Source organism: Carlito syrichta, unplaced genomic scaffold (assembly GCF_000164805.1).
Source record: "Carlito syrichta isolate Samal-C Ts95f unplaced genomic scaffold, Tarsius_syrichta-2.0.1 Scaffold288810, whole genome shotgun sequence".
Taxonomy (NCBI): Eukaryota; Metazoa; Chordata; class Mammalia; order Primates; family Tarsiidae; genus Carlito; species Carlito syrichta.
In genome coordinates, this window is record NW_007232906.1 from 69,689 (window position 1) to 92,028 (window position 22,340).

Consider the following 22,340-nt stretch of genomic DNA (forward strand, 5'->3'; position numbering starts at 1 on the left):
ATAACCCTAAGTTGCATGCTCTGTACCAATGTCCAGGGTTTTTGACCCATCCTAGCAAGTGGCTGTAACACACTTTCACTCCTGCCTTCTTCTCCCTGTCTCACTTGCCCACTCTCCTAAGTGTTTTTGAGGATTGAACTTAAACAACTTGTACTGGAATTCCTGTCTCAGGTCAGTATCTGAAGGACCCACCCTAGGATGGTTGCTGGCAATGTGCTTCTTCAGAATCCCATATTCCCCTCACTACTGCCTTCTCCTTCTGTGCTCCCCTGAAATGTCTGTCTTTATTTGACCCAGGACCCATTACTCTCATCCTGCAATTGCCAGGTCACTGCAGCCAAAGAACACCATCTGATAAGCCCCTCACAACTCAGAGAAAAGTAGTTAAATTTGGTGTGAACTCTCCCAGTGATCATTTTTAAAAGGATCACTGGTGGCCGGGCATGGTGGCTTACGCCTGTGATCTCAACACTTTGGGAGGTCGAGGTGGGAGGATCGCTTGAAGCCCAGGAGTTTGAGGCCAGCCTAGGCAGCATAGTGAGACCCTATCTCTACAAAAAATCCAATAATAAAAAATTAGCTGGGCATGGTGGTGCATGCCAGTAGTCCCAGCTACCCAGGAGGCCAGAGTAGAAGGATTGCTTCAGCCCAGGAGGTCAGGGCTGCAGTGAGCTATGATCATGCCACTACACTACAGCCTAGGCAACAGAGAAAGACTTTGTCTCTAAAAAAAACCAAAATAAAATAATTTTTAAAAACACTGGAGAAAGAACTCAAAGGAGTGAATGTCTAGTTGTGAAATCTCAGGCTTTGTGTCACCAGAACGGAGGAGATTATTTTGAGCAGACCTTCTCACAGCCATTATAGTACTCCCTGGACCATTTGGAAGAAAAAAAGCAGATGAACTAGTTACTCTTTACTAAGTTGGGTTTAAAAATCAGGCAGAAGGGCAATAAAAAGTGAATCTGAAGGCAAGCCAAGGAATCTAGCATAAAGTAGGATAAAGAATAAAAGAGCATATTCATTGATTCTAAAACACCTTTTCTCCACATCTGAACATCAATCACTGAGATAAGAATACATTTTATAATCAATAACAACCCTTAGTTGCTATCGCCATGTGGCAATCACAGCATTGTTGTCATTGCCTGTGATATGAAACCTTGTCAAAGCTATTCATATTGTTGCCCCTTCATTTGAATTACATTCACTGCCGGCACAACATATGTTGAGTTTAATTGCTGTCTAAAATGTCATCAAAATGTAACATTATAATTTAGGATTGAATAGTTACCATGTGTACAGAATGGGGTAGGAGCAAATCAGCAGGATACATACACATTTGATATTTGTTAAGCGAATATTTATCACTGGATGAATGACCTTAAATTTGATATTTTCTAGAAAAGCAAAAACGAGATGCTTTATAAGGTGTAAGAGACAAAGATCCCCACAGGTAGATACAGCTATATTATGTTACTGAAATTCGTGCACAAAAGATGGTCTATCACATAGGTGCAACAGTGACCAGAAAAATTGCCAAGTTCCTTATATGAAAGAAATCTCAATACAATAAGAGCTTGGAGCAAGTGATTTATTCATTACACAGTTTTATCATTAAGATACACAACATCAATTTATCGGAAACATCTGCTGACTGAACAAAATATAATTGACTTCCAGCATGATGCTCCTGAGGAAGAATGAAAATATGTGTTCAATCAAAGAGGTAATACTAGGGGGTAGAAGAGTGGTTTCCTTGGCAGGACTTAAAATTACACTGTCAATGCAAAAGAATATTTGAGAAGATCGAGATTATGAATTATGAAAAGCAGCATATCACTGTGATCTTCTGTCTAACCGCTAACTTCTGAAGTTGTCACCATATTTAATTTTAAAATGTAAAATGATGTCTAAGAATAAGAACTTCTTCCAAGGTGTTACTGGGAGTGAACCACACTTGTAGCTTGATGATGATTGAACTGATGGAAGACTGATTAGATGTCTTCTGGAATAGACATCTGGGAATCCATCATGTATATCTAGTTCCCAAAGATTTCACAGGCCATCTGTCTGAAGAGTTAAAAAATAATCTCACCTGTTAGTGATGTGGTTGTTAAGAATGACAGTATGACTAGGCCATTATAATTTCTCAATGTTTCAGTCAACAAACAATTTACGAACCATTTGCAGAAGGAATGTGAGTCCTGGTTCTTGTCTGAACATCTACTGAGAAATTTTGGTAAGATCAACAAAGTGCCAGCTTCAAAAACTTACAAATGAAGACAATAGTTGAGCACACTCTACAGAAATGATGCATCACTTGACATTCTTGATGGCCCTGATAACGTTATTTCACAGAAAGACATGAATGCCAATGAATCTGAGTTTAAAAGAAATTCAGAAAAGTTGAACTCTAAATAAGCGAAGAAGTTTTAGCAGGTCATTAGCCAATTTAGTTCACCTACATTTTTCCTATGAAATATGCACAATACTGATATATGACTAAATATATTTATAATGAAATAAAGCAAAAGGTCTTTCAATAAGGATAAAATAAAAATTCTAAGTGATAAAAAGCATTATGTTATAGTTTTCACTTTGGTTTCAAGACAAAAAGCATTGCTAGAGATAAAGATGGGGTACATAGTAATGAAAGACTTCATTCACATATAGCAAATCTAAATGTGTGTAAGACCACAAGAAGAAAAATTCACAACATAGACATTTTTTTTTTTCTTGGAGAATCTTTGAATTTTCATTCTTCAGGGCATCACAGGCACAATTTAGATCTTAACATACCTTTTTCAATAACTGCGAAAATTGATCAGGCAAAAAAATCCCAGCAAGGATGCAGATATCTGAACAAAAAAATTAGCAAAAGTGTCTTAATAAACCTGTGTAAAGCATTTGCACTCAATAACTGCAGAATATACATTCTTTACAAGTTCACTTGAAACATTCACAAAATATTCCTTATGCTGAGCCACAAAACAAGTCTCCATAAATTTAAAGTGAATGAAGTCATTCAGAGCATGTAATCTGATGAAAATTAAATTAGGCTAGAAGTCAGTTTTTAAGAAAAGTAGGAAATTCCTATGTTTGGAAATTAATTAATACATTTCTAAATAAGCGTAGGACAAAGGTGAAATTCTGATAAAATTAGTTGACTGAAAAGGAGGATGATTCTATCAATATTCACACAAGATATGATTTGTAAATGCAGAAAATGCAAAATAATCTACAAAATTTTAGAGTTGATAAAAGATATTTAAAAACAGAATCAATGAATTTAACAAGGTTACTGGATTCAAAATCAATATACAAAAATCAGTTATATTTCTATATAACAGCAAAAAAAATTAAGAAAGAAAGATTCTTATTCTGGTATCAAAATATCTCAAAGCATGTGCTAATTTTAAAAAATATCAATTACATAGAGATAAACCTAACAAAAGATGTATAAGATCCTCTGTGGAAAATTATAATATTTAATAGAGTCATTACAGAAGACTTAAATAAATGGATTAGAACACAATTATAAAGATGTCAAGTCTTTCCAAAGGTATCTAAAGATTTAGTGCCATTTAAATTCTCGACCATTGTGTGTGTGTGTGCATGAATGTGTGTATATATGTAATAGGACAAACTGATTCTAAAATTTATATTCAAATGCAAAGCAAACCTATTCTACTTGACAGCATCATATTATCAAGCTCTAGTAACAGAGATCATCCTGTTGATGAAGCAGATAGAACCATAAATGGAATTGTGTCCAAAAGCAAGCCCATTCACATAAAGACACCTGATTGATGACAGAACTGGCTTCACAGAGTAGTAGTGAAAGAATAGGATGTTCAGCAAATGTTGTTGGAACTGGTATCCAAATGGAAAAAAGTGAAAGGAACACTTCATTATTAACAAGCTCTAATTATAGAAACGGCAAAACCACAAAGGCTAAAAAGATAACGTTGGAAAAAATCTTCGTGACTGCAGCCTAAAGATTTCTTAAACAAGTCACAAAAAGCACTAACCATAAAGGAAGAGGTTAATTAATGGCTTTATTATAGTTTAGAACTTCTGTTTGTTGACATCAGAAGGTAGGAAAAAGATAAGCTAGAGAAAAGGTGTTTGTAATACATTTGCATAAGAGATTGACACACCACAGAAAATGGGCAGTTGCTCTTTCTCTGACATTCTCTCTTCCTTCCTTCCGCCAACACACACGTAGGGGTTTATTTTGTTGTTGTTTTGAGGTACATGTGCTTGGTAACTACTGAAAGGTGAACCTGAGTATGTCTTTGATACTCAGGAAAACAAAATCGCTCATTTGATATTGAAGCTATAATAATCAATTTCCTGTAAGATGTTTTTGTCTCAGACATTTAAGTGAGGGACTAAGTTAGAAAAATGCAAAAAGAAAGTGAAAAGATATCCTGGATGAAAACAGTGATGATTCCTGGCTCTTAACAAAGGAGAAAAAATGAGTAATTTAACCTTACAAGATGGGGGGAGACTGAATCTAAAAGGAGTTCAAGGAAAGAAGTTCAAGGAAAAAAGGAAAACGAAAAAGTACAAGCAGAACTGAGAAATGTTGAAAGATATTATCTGAATGATCAACATGGAACTACTCCTGTAACAGTGAGAAAAGCAAAGACAAATAATGGTAATTCTGGCGCTCTTAGAGACACTCCTAATCTTGAATGGGAGAGTTTTCAAGTTTATGTTAATAAGAGAGCTTCCAAATTAGCCCCAGAAGAAGTTCTTTATTTTTAAAAAATATGTTTTATTTTTTATTAGAGGGATTCATACCTCAAAGGCATGCTAATGTTTAGGATGTTAAAAGTATATCCAGTTGTTTTTTTTCTACATGTGACAATTTTCACATATCTTTCAAAAATCTTGTTGAGGTTGATTGGAGGAGGGGTAGTTTTTTTTTTTCCTTTCGCCATAACAAATTTCAATTTAGCTTCTTTTTATATTTTTTCATTTTTTTTTTACTTTAAAGGTGTGACGTACAATTCAGGATTGGGTATACAAGTGGTCATCAAACAGGTAAAGTTTGGGCCTCCCTTGGTCCTCACTTTGCCTGATTTCAGATAGGATACCCTTACTGATGTTGCGTCCCCCCACCACCATCACCCTGGCAGTGTCCCACTACTGCCAATCCCTTTCTTATAGTATTATGATAAATGTTCAGGGTACGCTTATGAGTGAGAACATGTGGTACTCTGTTCTTTGTTTCTGTGATAGATCACTGAGTATGGTAGACACTAAATCCATTCAAGTTGCTGAAAGCTCTTTGTCTTTAATAATGGAATAATTTTTTTAAAATTGAAGGTAAAATAAGAAAATACAGCTTTTTTCTTGGGGAATTGACTGTATCTTATATGAAGAAAATCAAAAGATGGGAAAATTAACAGCAAGAACAAGTTCTAACTAGAGAGAATCTGAAATTGTCAAAATGGAGAAATCTGAAATTTGGTATTCCTGCCTGTCAAATAGGACCATTTTCATTTCTTCACCTTCTGAGTTTCAGTCCATTTATTTTTGTTTTTTCAATTGGAGATTTCTGATTTAAAGGGAGAAAATTAATTTTGAAAACTGTAGATTATGTAAAAGCAGGAATCCAGATAGTGGCATTTACCCTAGTTTTAGAGTATTAGAATCGTTAATTAATGTACACCATCTAATAAAATTGTGGCAACAGTCAAAGCCCTAAAAATGTTCACAACCAGTAATCTCATTTTTTTTCTTCCCTAGAAAGACCATTTGGTGTGCCATTCTGTATCATCTACTTTTGGTTACTTGTTCATTTTCTACTTTGTGGATTATTATTTTATTTCTTCTGCTATTAACCTTTGGTCTGTTTCATGGATATGGGCACCACCTTCAGAGAGAAGGGCACAGGGAAATTGAATAAGTGCATTTGTCTGCTGTGCTTCCGATTAAACCTGCCTTGGAAGTTTGACGAAAATAATGGTGTCGCTCAAATGAGACCTGTACATTAAGGTTAGAAAACTCAGAAAAAAGGCCTTGCAAGTAAGGTCAATGAGTGCTTAGAAAGTTATTGGAGGGTACTCAGACAGCTGTGGGTGGTACATGCCCTCCTCCCAAGGATTCCAATATTTTAATTTATGTAACATGCCTGATGACTGAATTAGGCCCACAGGCTGCCAGTTTACAATATCTGTCTATTAACCTTGGTAATAAAAATGTGCATGCTTAAATGTCATAAAAATATGTTGCTGAAATGTGTATAGCTTCAGTCTAGTATACTACTACAATTAGGAGCTAGTTGACAGAAACAGCACCAAATAGGACTCAGAACAGATGCTTTAAGCACACCATGACACTCAGAGATATGAGGGAACGATTGGAACCACCTAGTTCCTGATAATTTTCAGGAAAGTAACTCTTTTATATAAAACCAGTCCTAAGCCTGAAGTAAGTTGATCCTCCTGAATGTGTGTTGAAGGTCTTTCTTAAAGACTTGCTCAAGAGCCATTTGTAGTTTTTACAATCTATTTTTAAGGACAAAGAGATATATGCTATCTTTAAGGGTCTATATTCACAGTATGAGTTTCGGTAGCTTTATAATGGATAAGAAATAATGTCATGTATTTATTAAGGGGTTAGAGTTGATTTTCAAGCAGTGGTGTTTTCTTATGATGCAGCATATACTTAAGTTTTTAATGTTAATTATTTCTGCTTTTTTTTTCAGGGAAAGTTTCATGGCAATCCAATGCATGTAGCTGTAGTTATCTCAAATTGTTTAAGAGAAGAGAGGAGAATATTGGCCGCAGCCAACATGCCTGTCCAGGTAATATTTTCCGAACTTGTAATCTCCACCATGAACTCACTTTTTCTGAAACAGCAATTCTAATCTTCCACCTACGTTAGTGGTGCCACCATCCTTCCAATCAAAGTCTTGGGATCATCTTCCAGTAGTTCCTTTTTTCTGCCTCCACCTTGAGATAATTAAGAAGTCTTTCTAGGGTTTATGTGTAGAATCTTGTATCTATACATTCTCTTCTGTTTGCACTGGTCACACATTGCTCCAGGGCCTTGAGATATCAATCAGTCTAGGGAATCCAGTAACCCTCTCCAGGCCCAAGTCCTACCTACCATTCAGACTTTCCTTTCCCCAGGATGTGTACTCTGCCCCCTTCAGTAGCTTCCTGTTTCCGGTGTCACAAGTCCAACCTAGTGCATAAGCAGGAATCTTCTCTTACAGAAACTCCACAAATACTTGTTTGTTGATTGTTTGAATGTACTTTGCCCTGACATATTTTAGATTATATTTTCTCCTACTGCCCTGCATGAATTCAGAGACCCTAACAAAGACAAGTAGAGGAATTACTGAAGTTTTGTTTTGTTTAGATTGGAAAATAGTTTACTTGGAAAGTAAATTTGAGAGAGAGAGAGAGAGAGAGAGAGAGATTGGAAATTCATCTCCCCAAGCTAGAGGGAAAAGGCCAAAGCTCAGAAAAACATGGCGGTCATAGCTCAAAGAGCCACATGGTCAGGCCAGAGCTTGGCAAAACAATGGCCTGAAGCTTATAAGGAATATTTTTTCAATTCATCCTTACAAAAAGGAAAGCAGATGTAAATAATTGATTTTCCAGATGACATCCTCCATAATTTAGTAAATCATTTCACTGTATTTTTGAAGGTCTAGCAAAAGTATCTTTTTTCAACTATTAAAAATTCTCAGGCTTAGTTAATTGTCAGGTTTATAGATTTTTCTGGGAGAATTTGAAATATTAACAAATTAATCTTATATTTTAGATGAAAAAGAATGGTATCATTTTTATTTTATTTAAAAAATATAGTAAGTCTCCAAAGTACATGTAGTTTGATTCAGTGTTTTTGGGGTAAAAATTTGGGTACTATTATGAATATATGATAATCTCATGTGTATTCTTAGCTCATTTATCTCATTTATCTCTAGTCATTCATCTACATGCACATGTGTGTCTTGTTCCCTTCAAATGTTAGATATCAGTTAAATCAAAACATTTTTCTGAGTATATGCTCATCACAGTCACTCTGAAAATAATTTGCCAGTATCACTTACTACCACAAAAGAAGCACTGGTTTTAAAATTTCATCTAGGTAGCCAATAACAGAGGCTGAAACGAGAGAGAGTGAATCTTATAAAGCCTTTGCCAATTAGAAGAGCGTAATGTGGATAATCAAGTGGACATGGGTCCATGTGAGGTTCCTCCACTGACTTGCTGTAGATTTCAGTCAAGTTATCAACTTTACCAACCAACTCCCACCCAACTCAAAGTGAAGGGGCCACTCACATCCCAACTCTCAACTTGAGATATCCATAGATCTTTACATCTGAGGAACACACTCCATGTCACATTATTTGAGTGGTTGACATGTGATACTTAGAGAAGCTGCTTTTCTGCTTAAGCAGGCTAAGATGTTTACATTTTTTTCATAAACTCCCTTTGTTCTTGAATAAGAGTTAATTTCATCCTAGCAGAGTCAACATTCCCAATTCTAAACGTAGGACCAACTTATTTTCACTATATTAGCTTTTAAATTACAAATATTGGTTTTACAGAATTTCAAAAATAATATAGATCTGCCATAGGAAATTAAGGACAAAATTTTTGAAATCATAAAATTATGTCTGATTTCACTATTCACAGAGATAACATACTGATAACATTTTGGTGTGTGTGTCCTTTCGATCATATGTACTTGAGTTTACATATCTGTACATAGATACATATATTTGCAAATATACATACATACACCTATACATGTATAAGAAATAGAGATCATATGAGGGCAAAACGAAAAATCCTGGAATATATTTATAAAAAATTGTGTTTTTATTTGTACATGTTTAAACTTCAGTCATCTTCAAAGTACCCTCTGTTTGATGCAGTACACCTGTCAAGACACTTTTTCCTGTACTCAAAGCAGTTTTTGAACTCGTCTGTTTTGTTTTTTTTTTGTTTGTTTGTTTTGTTTTTGTTTTTTTTGAGTTGGAGTCTCACTCTGTCGCCCTGACTGGAGTGCAGTGACCGCCCCCGGCCACCGCAGCCTCGACCTGCTGGGCTCCGGCGATCCTTCCGCCTCAGCCTTCCAAGTAGCCGGAATTACAGGCATGCGCTACCACGCCCGGCTGATTTTTTGATTTTTTGTAGAGATGATGTCTTGCTGCCCAAGCGGGTCTCGAACCTGCGGACTCAGGCAATCCACTCACCTCAGCCTCCCAAAGGCGCGGGATTACAGGCTGAGCCACCGAGCCCGGCTAAATTTGTCTGTTTTGATGCCTTTTAGTGCTTCTGCTGTTTTTTGTTGCACCTCTTCCACATTGGCAAAATGATCCCCTTTTAGGACTTTTTTAATCTGGGGAAGCAAAAATCAGTCAGTCGTTTGGGATGAAATCAGGTGAATAGGGAGGGTGGAGCATGGGAGTCATGCTGTTTTGGTCAAAAACTGCTGAACACTCAGTGCAGTGTGGGGAGGTGCACTCATAAATCACCCATCATGAAATGTGCAAATGTGCCAAAAGAATCTCCAAAAAAAAAAAATTCACTGAAGCCAAGCATAGCCTCTCACAACAACACTAGCTGGTACACTAATGCTGATGGGTTCCTAGATTACCTAGTGGGGGAGAAGCCTGTACTTCAAGCAGCTCCTTCAAGAGATAATTCTGGTTTTGGGAGAGTCTCCCATTGTATATGTTATATATAGTGTGTTTATAATCTGCTCTAGTCTTTAAAATTTAATACTATTTATACTGTGTCTTTAAGTATTTTTCTACAGCATAATTTTTAATGACTGGAATAGTTTGCATCACATTGATCCAAACCTCATTCAAATTATATACTGTATATATTTCATTTATCATAAATCTGTTTTTCAACACCAGTGATATTTCAAGAAATTCTTTTTTCAGGGACCTCTGGAGAAATCCTTACAAAGTTCTTCAGTTTCAGAAAGACAGAGAAATGTGGAGCACAAAGTGGCTGCCATTAAAAACAGTGTGCAGGTGAGTGATGTATATGAGATCTGTACAAGAACTTAGAAAGGTTGGCTACTGTCCCCATGCAACTGAATACATACCATTTTCCTCTGGGCCCAAAGTTAGCATGCACAGAAATCATAGTACAATTTACTAATAAGATAAATATCTCTTACACAATATGTTTATATAATAGAATTTTTTTGTGGGAAGCTTTTTAACTCCAATTTGAACTTTGTTGATATAGGACTATTTAGGTTATCTATTTCTTCTTGAATGAGCTTTGATAATTTGTATTTTTTAAGAAATGTGTCCATTTCATCTAAGTTGTCTTTAATGGTATAAAGTTGTTCATGATATTCCTTTATTATCCTTTGAATATCTATAGACTCCATAGGGATGTCACATCTCTCACTTAATAATGGTACATTTTGTTTTCTTTTTTTTCCCCTAGTCAGTCTGGCTAGAGATTTATCAATTTTATCAATTTAGAAAAGATGTCTTAAATAAGACTAACTTTCTGCCTTGTCACATGTAAAACAGGATGTTATTTTTCTTTCCAAAACATACATAGCATTCATTCTCTTATCCTTACAGAAATAACAATTCCATAAAATTAAATAAACTGCCTCATATATTGTCTGAATAGTAGGCAGAGAGTTTAAATGATGACTTTTTTTTTAGTTATTTCCTTTTTTTATTAATCAGTATTTTTTATTATGATATTGTGGGGTACAGTTAAGGGTTAGGTATACAAATATGCTTCATTCAGGCACCCTTGTTGATAAGAGGTGTCTCCCCATCCCCAGACAGATATTTACTACCATTAATCCCATCTCCCTTCCCCTCTCCCCCATAGTTTCCCACCACTGTCAGTCATTTTCTTATAGTATTACATTGGATGTTCAAGGTCCACTATATTAGTGAGAACATGTGATACTCGGATCTTTGTTTCTGTGAGAGGTCACTCAGTATTATAGACTCTAGTTCCATCCAGGTTGCTGCGAAATTCATGATTTTGTTCTTTTTTATGGCTGCGTAGTATTCCATCGTGTATATGTACCACGTTTTTTTAATCCAGTCCTCTTTTGATGGACAGCATGGTTGGTTCCAGGTTCTTGCTATTGTGAACAATGCTGCAATAAACATACGTGTGCAGGTATCTTTTTTATAGAGTGATTTGAGTTCTTCGGGGTATATTCCCAGTAGGGGGATTGCGGGGTCATATGGGAGGTCAATATTTAGAGCTTTTAGGAATGACATTTCAAAGCATGTATTTCCAGACTTCTGATTTAGTGATCCTCCATGATAAGTAAATCATGCATGTAAAAGTCTCTGCTTACACAGCTGCAAGAAAGATTGAGATTCTCAGACAGTGTCCTAGGACAAAATGTCTTCACACATTATAATGTTAAAACCAAGGGTGCTACTGACTCTACAGGGATGTAAAGGCAGGAGATGATTACTTTATTATAGTAAGAATACTTAAGTACATTAATCAAGACCACAGATGGACTTGTGACAATGGAGTTGTGACTCACTCTGTGGTGCAGGTCATGCTTCTGGGTTCCTAATAGGGTCAAACTGAAGTTAGACCCCAGTGGAGACCCTATGCTAGCTTGGCCCCATGCCCTTCCCTGTCCTGCTCCTGTGTGTCCTTTCTCTTAAGAGCACTTCCTCAATAAGTCCCGTGTCCTTAATCCCTGACCATGCTCTGATTCCAGGAAGCCCGGCCTGACATATAGGCAGAGCAGTTTGTATTTTTATCAACGCACTCCCCCGCTTATGCTGTTCTCAGCTTCCCTGTATCCTTCTAATGATGCTCAGACCACCAAGAGAGTTTTGGCAGGTTATTGCTGGGTGTGTGAATATTTTGCGATCGTTGATGACAATACAGTCTGAAAGCCTTTTAGTTACTTACTCTAGCACTGACTTTTCAGAGTTATGGCATTTAATATGCTTTTCATTAGAAGATTCTTCAAGATATTGCTTTCTTCTCTCCCTATCTGCCCCCCCCACCCCCCTTTTGTAGAGACAGGGTTTTACTCTGTCACCCAGGCTGTAGTGCCGTGATCTGATCAAAGGTCCTTTGCAGCCTCGAATTCCTGGGCTCAAGCAATCTTCCCACCTCAGCCTCCTGAGAAGCTAGGACTACAGGCAGGCATCACCATGCCCAGCAACTTTTAAAATTTTTTCTAGAAAAACGGTTTCGCTATATTGCCCAGGCTAGTCTCAAACTTCTGATCTCAAGCCATCCTCCTGTCTCAGCCTCCCAAAGCCCTGGGATCGCAGGTGTGAAGCACCGCACCCTCTTTTAACTTTTATTCAATTTTGAGATAAAAAGATGGAATTCCAGTATATCTCTGTTTTAAAATTACCTTTTAAAATTTGTTACTTCTTCTCATGTATGTGGGTTTCCTTACTTTAGTAACACATAGCTTCCCACAGGACTTTGTTCTGCAGAAGCTTAAAGTGAAATGTTACAAGTGATATTGGGGTGTAGTGAAAAGAAAGAAGAAAGACTTTGAAGCTAGACTAGAATGGATTTGAATTTCATATTTATGACGATAGGACTGCATGTTAGTCTCCTCACTTGAAAAGGGGAAATCGTTTCCTTTGCAGGTTGCTAAAATGAAAATGTGTGTAATGCTAAGGCATGGCGCAGGCTGCTAAAAAATTGGTAGCTGCTATTACTCTGGATGGATAGACAATATACAGTGTAGTCCAGAGTTACTACAATTCTTTATAGAGTTTATAAGCATAGAGAATGAGGCAACAGACAGGGATGGGAAGAGTGACCATAGCTAATGCTTATGAAGCAGGTACATGGTACCAGGCACTGTTTTAAGCAGTTTCCCTCATGTGATCCTTGTAACAACTCCACGAGGCAGGTACTGGCGTCCTCCTTCCTGTCCTCTCACACACCATCTTACAGGGGAAGATGCTGAAATGCAAAGACATTTGGTCACGTTCATACCGCTGATGAGTCACAGAGGTGGGACACAAATTCAGACTCTCTTACCCCAAATTCTATACTTTTATTAACCAACAATTGAGCTGATTAATATTTGGAATTTGTGGAGAAAGGGCCGTTGGAGGTGGATGTGTTTCCTTAGAGAAGACTTCTTGGAATAAGTAGGCAGTAGAAATTCGACATTTCTAAGAAGAAAGGGAGGTGCAGTAGCCTGACTCTACGAAGCAGCGGGTCTAACTTTGATTAAGTGCAGGGGTCGGAGTCAGACTGCTGGACTCCCCACAAACTCCTCACTGAGCACCTGAGTGACCTTGGGCACGTAAATGGCTTCCTATCTCTGAGCCTCCGCTTCTCCCTCTGTGCAAGTGAGGATAATCCACTTCATGGGTGTAGTGAGGACTTAATGAGATAATATAAGAAAAGCATTTAGCCCAGATCTTGACATTTAATAACTGTTATGTCTGAGCAGGAAAACATCACCCTGTTTGGAGGAAAGTAAAGTGAAAGTCTCAAAGACAGAAACAAATAGGAGGCACAGAAGAAACACAGATCTATTTTAAGTAGATAGAAAAAATATTTAGGCTGAATTGCCATAAACTACAGCATATTTGAATGGACATTTAAGCTAAACATGATAAATGATATGTTAATACAGAATTATATAAACTACCCAAGAATTCTAAAAGTTCAAAGATATTCATATTCTCGAATTTAAAAAAAGGTGGCATGAGAAGCATTAGTTGGAACTAATTAAGAAATGAGAGATGAGATGCTGAAAGATTTTTAGATCAGCAGAAAAAAATTTGTTGGAAGAGGAAGTGCAGCCTGGTTCTCCAGCATTATTCAACACACTTCAGAAGTGGCTCTTGCCAGTCTGTGGATGCTGCTGGAGAATGGGTGCATCAAAACGTGGATTGTAAAATATTTACGATGTTGTTTGATTGACAAGCTTAATTGTGACAGCAGAGTAAGTATGTTTTCTTTTGTGAAAAGATGACAGAACAAGATACCAAATACTTAGAAGACCTGCAAGATGAATTCGACTACAGATATAAATCAATTCAGACGATGGGTAAGTTTTTGTTTTTTCTGTGACTCTACATAGGGATAGAAAAGTAGCATGAATAGGGTTTCTTTTTTGCTTTCAGAGTTGATAAATTTGATCTACTTCCCTAGGTGAGCCTAGGGAAATACGAGGAATATTTCTTGGTTTTGCTTCTTCCTTCTTTCTCCACGTGTGTATACATTTATTTATTTTATTAAACAATTCAAAGTGAATTACAAACTGCATGAGGAATCACCCCTAGTTCAGCATATATCTCCAAAAAATAAGAATGTCCTCCAATAGAATCAAAATATCTTTATCACAAAAACAAAAGTAATATTTGGCTAACATGATCAGGAAATTACTAATATCACCCTTTGGTAGTATTTTTTAATATAACTTTCTAAAATTATTAATTAGAAATGTGCTTCATAGAAGAAAATAAGCAAAAGCATTAAACAAAAAAATCACATGAAATCTCACTATTTACAGAAAAACACTGTCAAAATCCTTTTCCTTCCAACTTTTTCTCGGTATATTCATATACATACATACTTATTTGTTTAGTTTCAAAAAAATGAGATCATGTAGTTTTATGTACTGAAGTTTCACCTAAAGTTTTATTTTTAACTATTTTCTTGCATCAAAAAGTCTTCAAATACATAATTGTAATAACTGTATGTGTCAAAATGTTAGGGCACTGCAATAGATTTGACTATTTTTAGTTGGTTAAAATTTGAGGTTGTTTACAATGAGGTAGTTTTTAAGAATTGGAGTAAGAATATTTACAAGACTTACAACAATTAATAGGACAATTGGAAAACTTTTAATTAGGTCTAAATTAGTTTTAGAATTGTGTCGATGCTTAACTTACTGGTTTTGATCCTTGTCCTATGCTTGTAAGAGAATAAAGGAAGCTGGATGAAGGGCATGTGGAACTCTACTATTTTTGCCACTTTTTCGTAATTCTGAAATTATTTCAAAATAATTTTTTAAAATAATTCAGGTATAATTTTTTTTTTACAGAATTATCTTCAACTATCAAAATGTTAGTTCCGGCCAGGCACAGTGGCTCATGCCTATAATGCCAGTACTTTGGGAGGCCGAGGTGGGAGGATTGATTGAGCCCAGGAATTCAAGACCAGCCTAGGCAGTATAGTGAGACCTCATCTCTACAAAAAAATTAAAAATTGGCTAGATGTGGTGGTGCATGCTTGTAGTCCCCGCTACTCAGGAGGCTGAGGTAGGAGGATTGCCTGAGCCCAGCAGGTCAAGACTGCAGTGAGCTATAATCATGCCACTGTACTCCAGCCTGGGCAACAGAGCAAAACTCTAACTCAATGATAAAAATTAAAATTAAAAATAAAATAAAGCATGAGTTTAAAATGTATCTTGAAGGACATATGGATGATCGTGATCAATGTTTAACTTTTTATAAGTGAGAATGAGTTGTTTTCTCCTAACATCATGTCTTAACTGCCAGGAAATATCATTCAAAATTGTCACAACTATTTGTATATACAACTGTTTCCTTTGAAGAAATGTCACAAGCATGGGTTTTGTCAGATTATTGGGTAGAGGCCATGATCCTAAAATGTTTTAGAACAACTATAAATGTAATCAAGCATTACAGTTCATTGAAGGCAGCCTCATTCTAGATTTCATGTGTGAACTACCAGCTTTAAGAATTAGATTATTTTGAACTTAATATGTTATGATTTGAGTCACTTTATTTTTCAGTGCTTCATGCACATTGTGAATAAAAATAATCATTTTTATCACTTAAAGCAAGTATTTATTTTTGTTTATAAGTGAAAAGAAAAATACCAGGAAAACCACTTACTACATTCTTGCTGGTGAAGACTGGGAAGATTCGCTGAAGAAATTTTCAGTTGATAAAATGCTCCACCAGCAAGATTTTGCGATGTGTGAGATTAAGAGTTAGTGAATGTGCAAAGTATTGCAGCCAGGAATGAGTTCCTGGTGATCAGTGCAATTTTGTAGAGAAATTGGCCGCAGGGGTGTGCTGGGGCCTCCTCTTCACAATTACACAGGTCAGCTCGGTGTTCCCAACCCTTATTTTTCATGGACGTGAATGGCCGGTATGAATAGTTACTAACTATTGTAGGGCACAGAGGAAATCTTCCCCTGTCACCTTCTTTGTTGAAAATGAACTGAAAAAAGGCAGATCAGGAGAAAAGGGCACACAAATTTATTTGAACACACATAGCCCAAAGGAATAGCAGGAGAATGATTATTCAATAACCCAACAGGGTACAGACATTGACATATCCTTCTTTCATAAGGGAAAGGGAGATGGGAACATAGGAGTAAGTGAACTCAGGTCATGAATGGGCCTAATGCTCAGAAAGTGGGAAGTAAAGAATTGGATGGGACTGGAGAACAAACAATAGGTTGGAACAAAGTTTGTCTGGGCTCTTGGTGTGGTGTTTCATTTTAAGACTCTTCCTCTATGGTATGAGTTCTAATCTCTGCTTAATGAAATTTCAGAGAAAAGATCAAAGGCAATTGTGTTCCTCTTTGGGGATCCAGTTTCTAGGTAGATAGGGGACATTCAGAGAATAACTGCATCCATCATGTGCTTTGGAGAGACGGAGGATTGAGAGAGACCTTGAGTCGGCTTCTTTAGTTCCATCATTCTGGGATGGTGTTTTCTGAGCTCCAACACTATAGTTATCAATCAAGTTTAATGCTCAAGTTAAAAAATACAATGTTTGTATACTGCATGTCTCCCTATTTAAAAGAATAAATCTTTTTTCAGATATTTTTCTTAATTTGTAATTCTTTCCCACTGCCAGTTTTACTGTGAGAACAGCCCATTTTGCAAAGAAAAAGACCAAGTAAAGAACCTGGCCTTGATTGGTTCATGAGGCAAAGCACATAAAACCATAACTCTGTCAGGCAGTGTCTATAACTCTTGAGTATAAATTAGGATAGGAAGGGGTAGGTAAAGGCAACAGAAAGAGTCAAATATGATTTAATCATGGGCACAAAGGGAGGCTCCTCACTTTCTTACTCATACCAGACAACCAAGGTTATCATTAATGTAGAGGCGTTCAGTAAGGAATCCACCATAAGAACTTATCTCCTCCCTCCATCACCAAAACAAAGAACACTGAGTGAAGAATGTCCTCTGCTGAAGGTCTGTAGAATAAAGACGTCTCCCTCTGCTTCCATGTAGTTCTTCCTGGCAAAATGAGCAGTTGAAGACTGCAGCTGAAGACTTATCTTCCAAGCTCAACTCTGGTGGTCTCATTGAGATTCATACCACATGGGTTCTCCTCCTGGCCTGGGCTGGTTTAAGATGGATTGGGGGATTGAAACCAACTTAACTTTTAGGAACAGAGAGCTTTAGCTTGGAGAGGACTCGACATCTGATCTTTTTACCTTTGCAGATCAGAGTGACAAGAATAGCGCCTTAATGAATCAGGAAGTGTTGACACTGCAAGAAATGCTGAACAGCCTTGATTTTAAGAGAAAGGTTAGTGAAGAATTTGAATTTGGCCTTTTGCCTATTTTTCTCCTCTTTCTAAACCTAGTCCAACTTAAAAGAATTAAGCTGTCAGATGATATTATCAGTTCCGTTTACCTTGAATGAATAAACGGCAGTGTTTCTAGGAATAGTCCCACGCTGTCGGCCACCCTTCTTGTGAGTTTACAAAGCCAGATCTCTCTAGAGTCTCTTGCTCATGCGATCCATTTACTGTAGCTATTGTTAATTTCAAGGTGGACATGTTGCCCAATTTTGCCACTATCTCAGACATGGCTGTTGTATTTACAATACTTAATTTGCTGAGATGGATTCTATTACATATATATAATTATAATCTTACTTATTGGTGACTAAAAAATAAGTGTGTTAGTTTCCACTCTAGGAAGTAACGTTATGTTAAGCAATTTCCAAGATTTCAGAATAGTTCATTGCCAATTGAACATAAGCAACCCACCCTCCTCCCAAGGAGAGGAAGAACTTTGTTCTGGCTCAGTGACATGTTATTAAAGAGGGGAAACATCTCAATTTCCATTTTCTACCTTCCCTTAAAAATAAGTGCAATCAAAATTTAACCACTCACAGATAAATCAATAGTTTACTTCTAAAAGTTCAGCTCAGTAGTGTGTACCTGTAGTGCAGCTACTTAGAAGGCTGAGGCAGAAGGGTCACCTGAGCCCAACAGGTCAAGGCTGCAGTGGCCATGAGCATGGCACTGCTCTCCAGCCTGGGTGACAGAGTGAGACTCCAACTCAAATAAATAAATAAATAATAGAAGTTCAGCTCCTTTTTTTGCACACAAACAAGGGGTTCATCCAAGACAAAATGTGATTTTTTAAAAAATACATAATAAATCTATGCTCTGTGTTTTATGCATGCCATCTTTCTACTTTAGAAATAAAATTTTAAGAGAAAAGAAAAGAAACATTGGCAATAATTCAGTCCACTCACTTGATTGTACAGATGAGAAGACCAAGTTTCAGCAAAGTTGTATGCCTTTGTCCAAATTCGTATAGCTTATAACAAAACCAGGACAGAAATCCATATCTTCTGACCCCTAGGCCTTTAAAAGTTACACTTCTCCACTATGTCTCCCAGAATTCAGATGAAGTTCTCTTAAAAATTGGGCTTATATTTTAGTCAGTTCATTTTCAAATAAAAGCATGACCATAGTTATAAAAAATAACTTTATAAACATTCTTTTAGAAAGCAAATCTGTGGTTTTATGACTACAAGATTCAGAACTGGGTGTGGTGGCCCATATCTGTAATCCCAACACTTTGGGAGGTCAAGACTGGAAGATCACCTGAGCCCAGGAGTTCTAGACCAGCCTGGGCAACATAGTGAAAACTCATCTCTACCCAAAAAAAAAAAAAAAATTAGCCGGCCATGCCAATAGTCCCAGCTACTCAGGAGGCTGAGGCAGAAGGATCGCTAGAATCCAGGAGGTCAAGGCTGCAGTGAGCCATGATTGTGCCACTGCACTCCAACCTGGGTTACAGAGACACCCTCCCGCAAAAAAAAAAAAAAAAAAAAGAAGAAAAAAGAAAAAGATTCAATATTGTCACGAGAGTTCCAAATTCAATATATTTGTCCTGAAACATATTATGAGAATGTTAACTTGGTCATTCTTCTTTCCTTATGACATTGTTGAAAGATTAATTTGAAAGGCAGAGCTGTGGCATTTGTGCTAGTATGTAGGGAAATAGTTGGTCAAAATGTTAACTGTTAAGCCTTTATCTCCCAGGCCAAATAATGTTGTCATTTGGATTCTAAATGAGTCGTTGTTGCTGCTCATGCAAACCTCTTGGGTGGTCGCTTGATTTTTAGGAAGCGCTCAGCAAGATGACACAAATCGTGCATGAGACGGACCTGCTGATGAACAGCATGCTGGTGGAAGAGCTACGGGACTGGAAGCGGCGGCAGCAGGTTGCCTGCATCGGGGGTCCCCTTCACAACGGGCTCGACCAACTGCAAAACTGGTAAGGGAGTTCCTGTAGTTTCTAGTGAAACCCACAGGAAACGCCAAGCCTCAGCGAGGCTCAGCCAGAAGGTACAGGCTCAGGCCGGGCCGCTCACTCAGGCTGTGGATGGGCATTGGCAGGGGCACTCTGCAGGGGAAAACAGCTGGCGTCCAAGTGCTGGCTGGCTAAGTGCTCTTCCCTTCCACTTCTTCAGGCGGAAAAAGGAACCATCTATAGAATCTATAGAATGTATAAGGATTGCTTAATTTTCTCCTGCAAGATACCAATCTTAAAAGACTTAAATGAAATCTCTGACACTAGCAATGTACTTTCTTTAAGGACCTGATTAGAGAAGCACTCGCTTTAAAACCTTGACAATCAATATCTCAGCTTTTTAAATGTGTGTCTTAGATATCAGAGGCAAACATTAGTTTTGGGTTTTCAGCTTAGTGATTTCTTTTGTTAAGGGTGTTGGTCAAAATATCCAAAAATTCAGACAAACAGGCAAATTAAATTTAAGAGATCTACCATCATGGTGACTATAGTTAATAACAATATATTGTATCCTTGAAAATTACTAAAAAAGTAGATTTTAAGGGTTCTTACCACACACACACACACACACACACACACACACACACACACACACACATACACTGAGGTAATAATGCAGGTTATTTAGCTTGTTTAGCCATTCCACAATGCACACATATATCAAAACATTATGTTGTATACCATAAGTATATCCAATTTTTGTCAATTTAAAATAACTCAGATGATTAATATAACCTAGCATGCCCTGTCTATGTATGTACACATGCAATTAAATGTAGAGACTATCCTTTGCATGAGAAGATTAAAATGTTGATAGTTTTTTTTCTCTTTAAAATGCAAAATAGAACTTTTTGATTGGAAGAACAGTTGGAAAATACAATGAAAAGAAGGAAAATGTTCTGATATAGTCTAAAATTGCTTTCTAAGGGTATGATGTAACACAATGGAATATGTCTCACTAAAAGCTCTGCCCTGCCAGACCTACTTGTCAAGAAAAATATTGATCTCACTTGGGGACACATTTTGATTCTCTAACCTCATAGTACTCTATTGTTGTGAAAACAGCAATAAATTGATAAAGAACTTAGAGATTGGTGATCCTACCAAAAATCATCAGGGATTCAACACCTCTCCCGCAGTCTGGAACACAGAATACTTTAAGTGAAAAGTTGCCACAGGACCAAATGGACTTCCCAAATCTGATGAGATGCTCTGCCCCCTGTGCTTGAAAGTCTGTTCCATCCCCATTTCAATCTTACTCTTCCCCAGACTTCTGGCCCAAGCCCCCACAGCCATTTCTGAGGTAAGGTCACCACATAGGGGGTGAAACTCCAAGCAGTTTCAGGAGTAAGCATTTCTAAATATACCTTTTTCCAGACGGAGTCATTAATCATTTCTAGCTAATACTTAGAACTTGTAAAAATATGTTGGGGTAGAGATCTTTCATATTTTTTTCAATATTCTTTCATAAAACATGCTTCATATCATGTATTTTATAGGTGAAATTTTGCTCTTTCTTTGCCCTTTAGTGAGTGCCATTTTCTTAGCATACATATGCTTAACAGGCTTAAACAAATAATAATTAAAAGAGATTTGGTTCCAGATGTTGACAGAATTGCATAAATGATGTCTATAATGGAAGTTATCAATTAGAAAACATTGAAAACATCCAAGAAAAAAAATGGGTTAGGAAAATAAAAATAAAGAACTGTCACTAAACTTCAAAGAAATTAAGTGACTCATTCAATTAATTTAATAATTACTTAATAAAATAATATATGATCAAGTGTTGAAATGCTTGATTGTTAAGGAGAAAAACTGTCCCTGATTTTCATTTGCTGTTCACTAGCTTTACACTACTGGCAGAAAGTCTCTTCCAACTCAGAAGGCAGTTGGAGAAATTAGAGGAGCAATCTACCAAAATGACGTACGAAGGTGACCCCATCCCGATGCAAAGAACTCACCTGCTGGAAAGAGCTACCTTCTTGATCTACAACCTTTTCAAGAAGTAAGTGAAGGGTTATCAGCTTAAGGGCTAAACAATGTCCTCAGTTCTGTGGAGCTGTAAAAAAACCCCGCTGAGGTTTTGTTGTTCAGTTGGAGGAGGGGCAGGGGAGTACTCAGCAACACATCTCAGGCAGAGAAGAGAACCCCAGAAGGTTTCAGAAACCACATTTCTTTTTTTTTTTTTTTTTTGAGTTGAAGTCTCACTCTGTTGCCCAGACTGGAGTGCAGTGGCCGTTCCCGGCCACCGCAGCCTCGACCTGCTGGGCTCCGGCGATCCTTCTGCCTCAGCCTTCCGAGTAGCTGGAATTACAGGTGCGCGCTACCACGGCCGGCTAATTTTTTGATTTTATTGTAGAGATGAGGTCTCGTCTGCCCAGGCGGGTCTTGAACCCGCAGACTCAGGCAGTCTACTCACCTCAGCCTCCCAAAGGCACGGGATTACAGGCTGAGCCACCGAGCCCAGCTCAGAAACCACATTTCTACACTTCACTAGTTATCAACACTTCTGCCACCAACTGGACCCGTTTTCACAAGCTAAGCCACATCACCCACCTACAGTTCAGTGTTGACATTTTAGAAAAGATTCCAAGGGTTTCTTAAGTTCATAGCGAAGCACTGAAGGAGGGAGAACATTTTTGTGCTTATAAACTTATCTAAACAAAAAAATACTAATGTGTACTGGAAGTCCTAATGTTAAGTCCAAAAAGTAGCATGAACTTTGCTCTCTTTGTTTAATATAATAAAAATGAACTGGGGCTTTTATTCATGACTCAGTTATAAAATGGTGG

The 22,340-nt window shown here is 37.3% G+C and overlaps 1 protein-coding gene across 1 annotated transcript in view; it reads left to right on the top strand.

Annotated features, from left to right (window-relative positions):
• The window catches only part of LOC103255989 (signal transducer and activator of transcription 4), a gene marked incomplete at its 3' end in the record, with an annotated part of 91,174 nt that overhangs the window by 62,273 nt on the left and 6,561 nt on the right, over positions 1 to 22,340 (top strand). The window contains exons 4-9 of the mRNA XM_008053886.2: positions 6,725 to 6,823; positions 9,932 to 10,024; positions 13,965 to 14,043; positions 17,433 to 17,518; positions 19,358 to 19,509; positions 21,395 to 21,553. Of these exons, the coding sequence (XP_008052077.1) occupies positions 6,725 to 6,823; positions 9,932 to 10,024; positions 13,965 to 14,043; positions 17,433 to 17,518; positions 19,358 to 19,509; positions 21,395 to 21,553 (668 nt within the window). The remainder of the gene's footprint in view (positions 1 to 6,724; positions 6,824 to 9,931; positions 10,025 to 13,964; positions 14,044 to 17,432; positions 17,519 to 19,357; positions 19,510 to 21,394; positions 21,554 to 22,340) is intronic.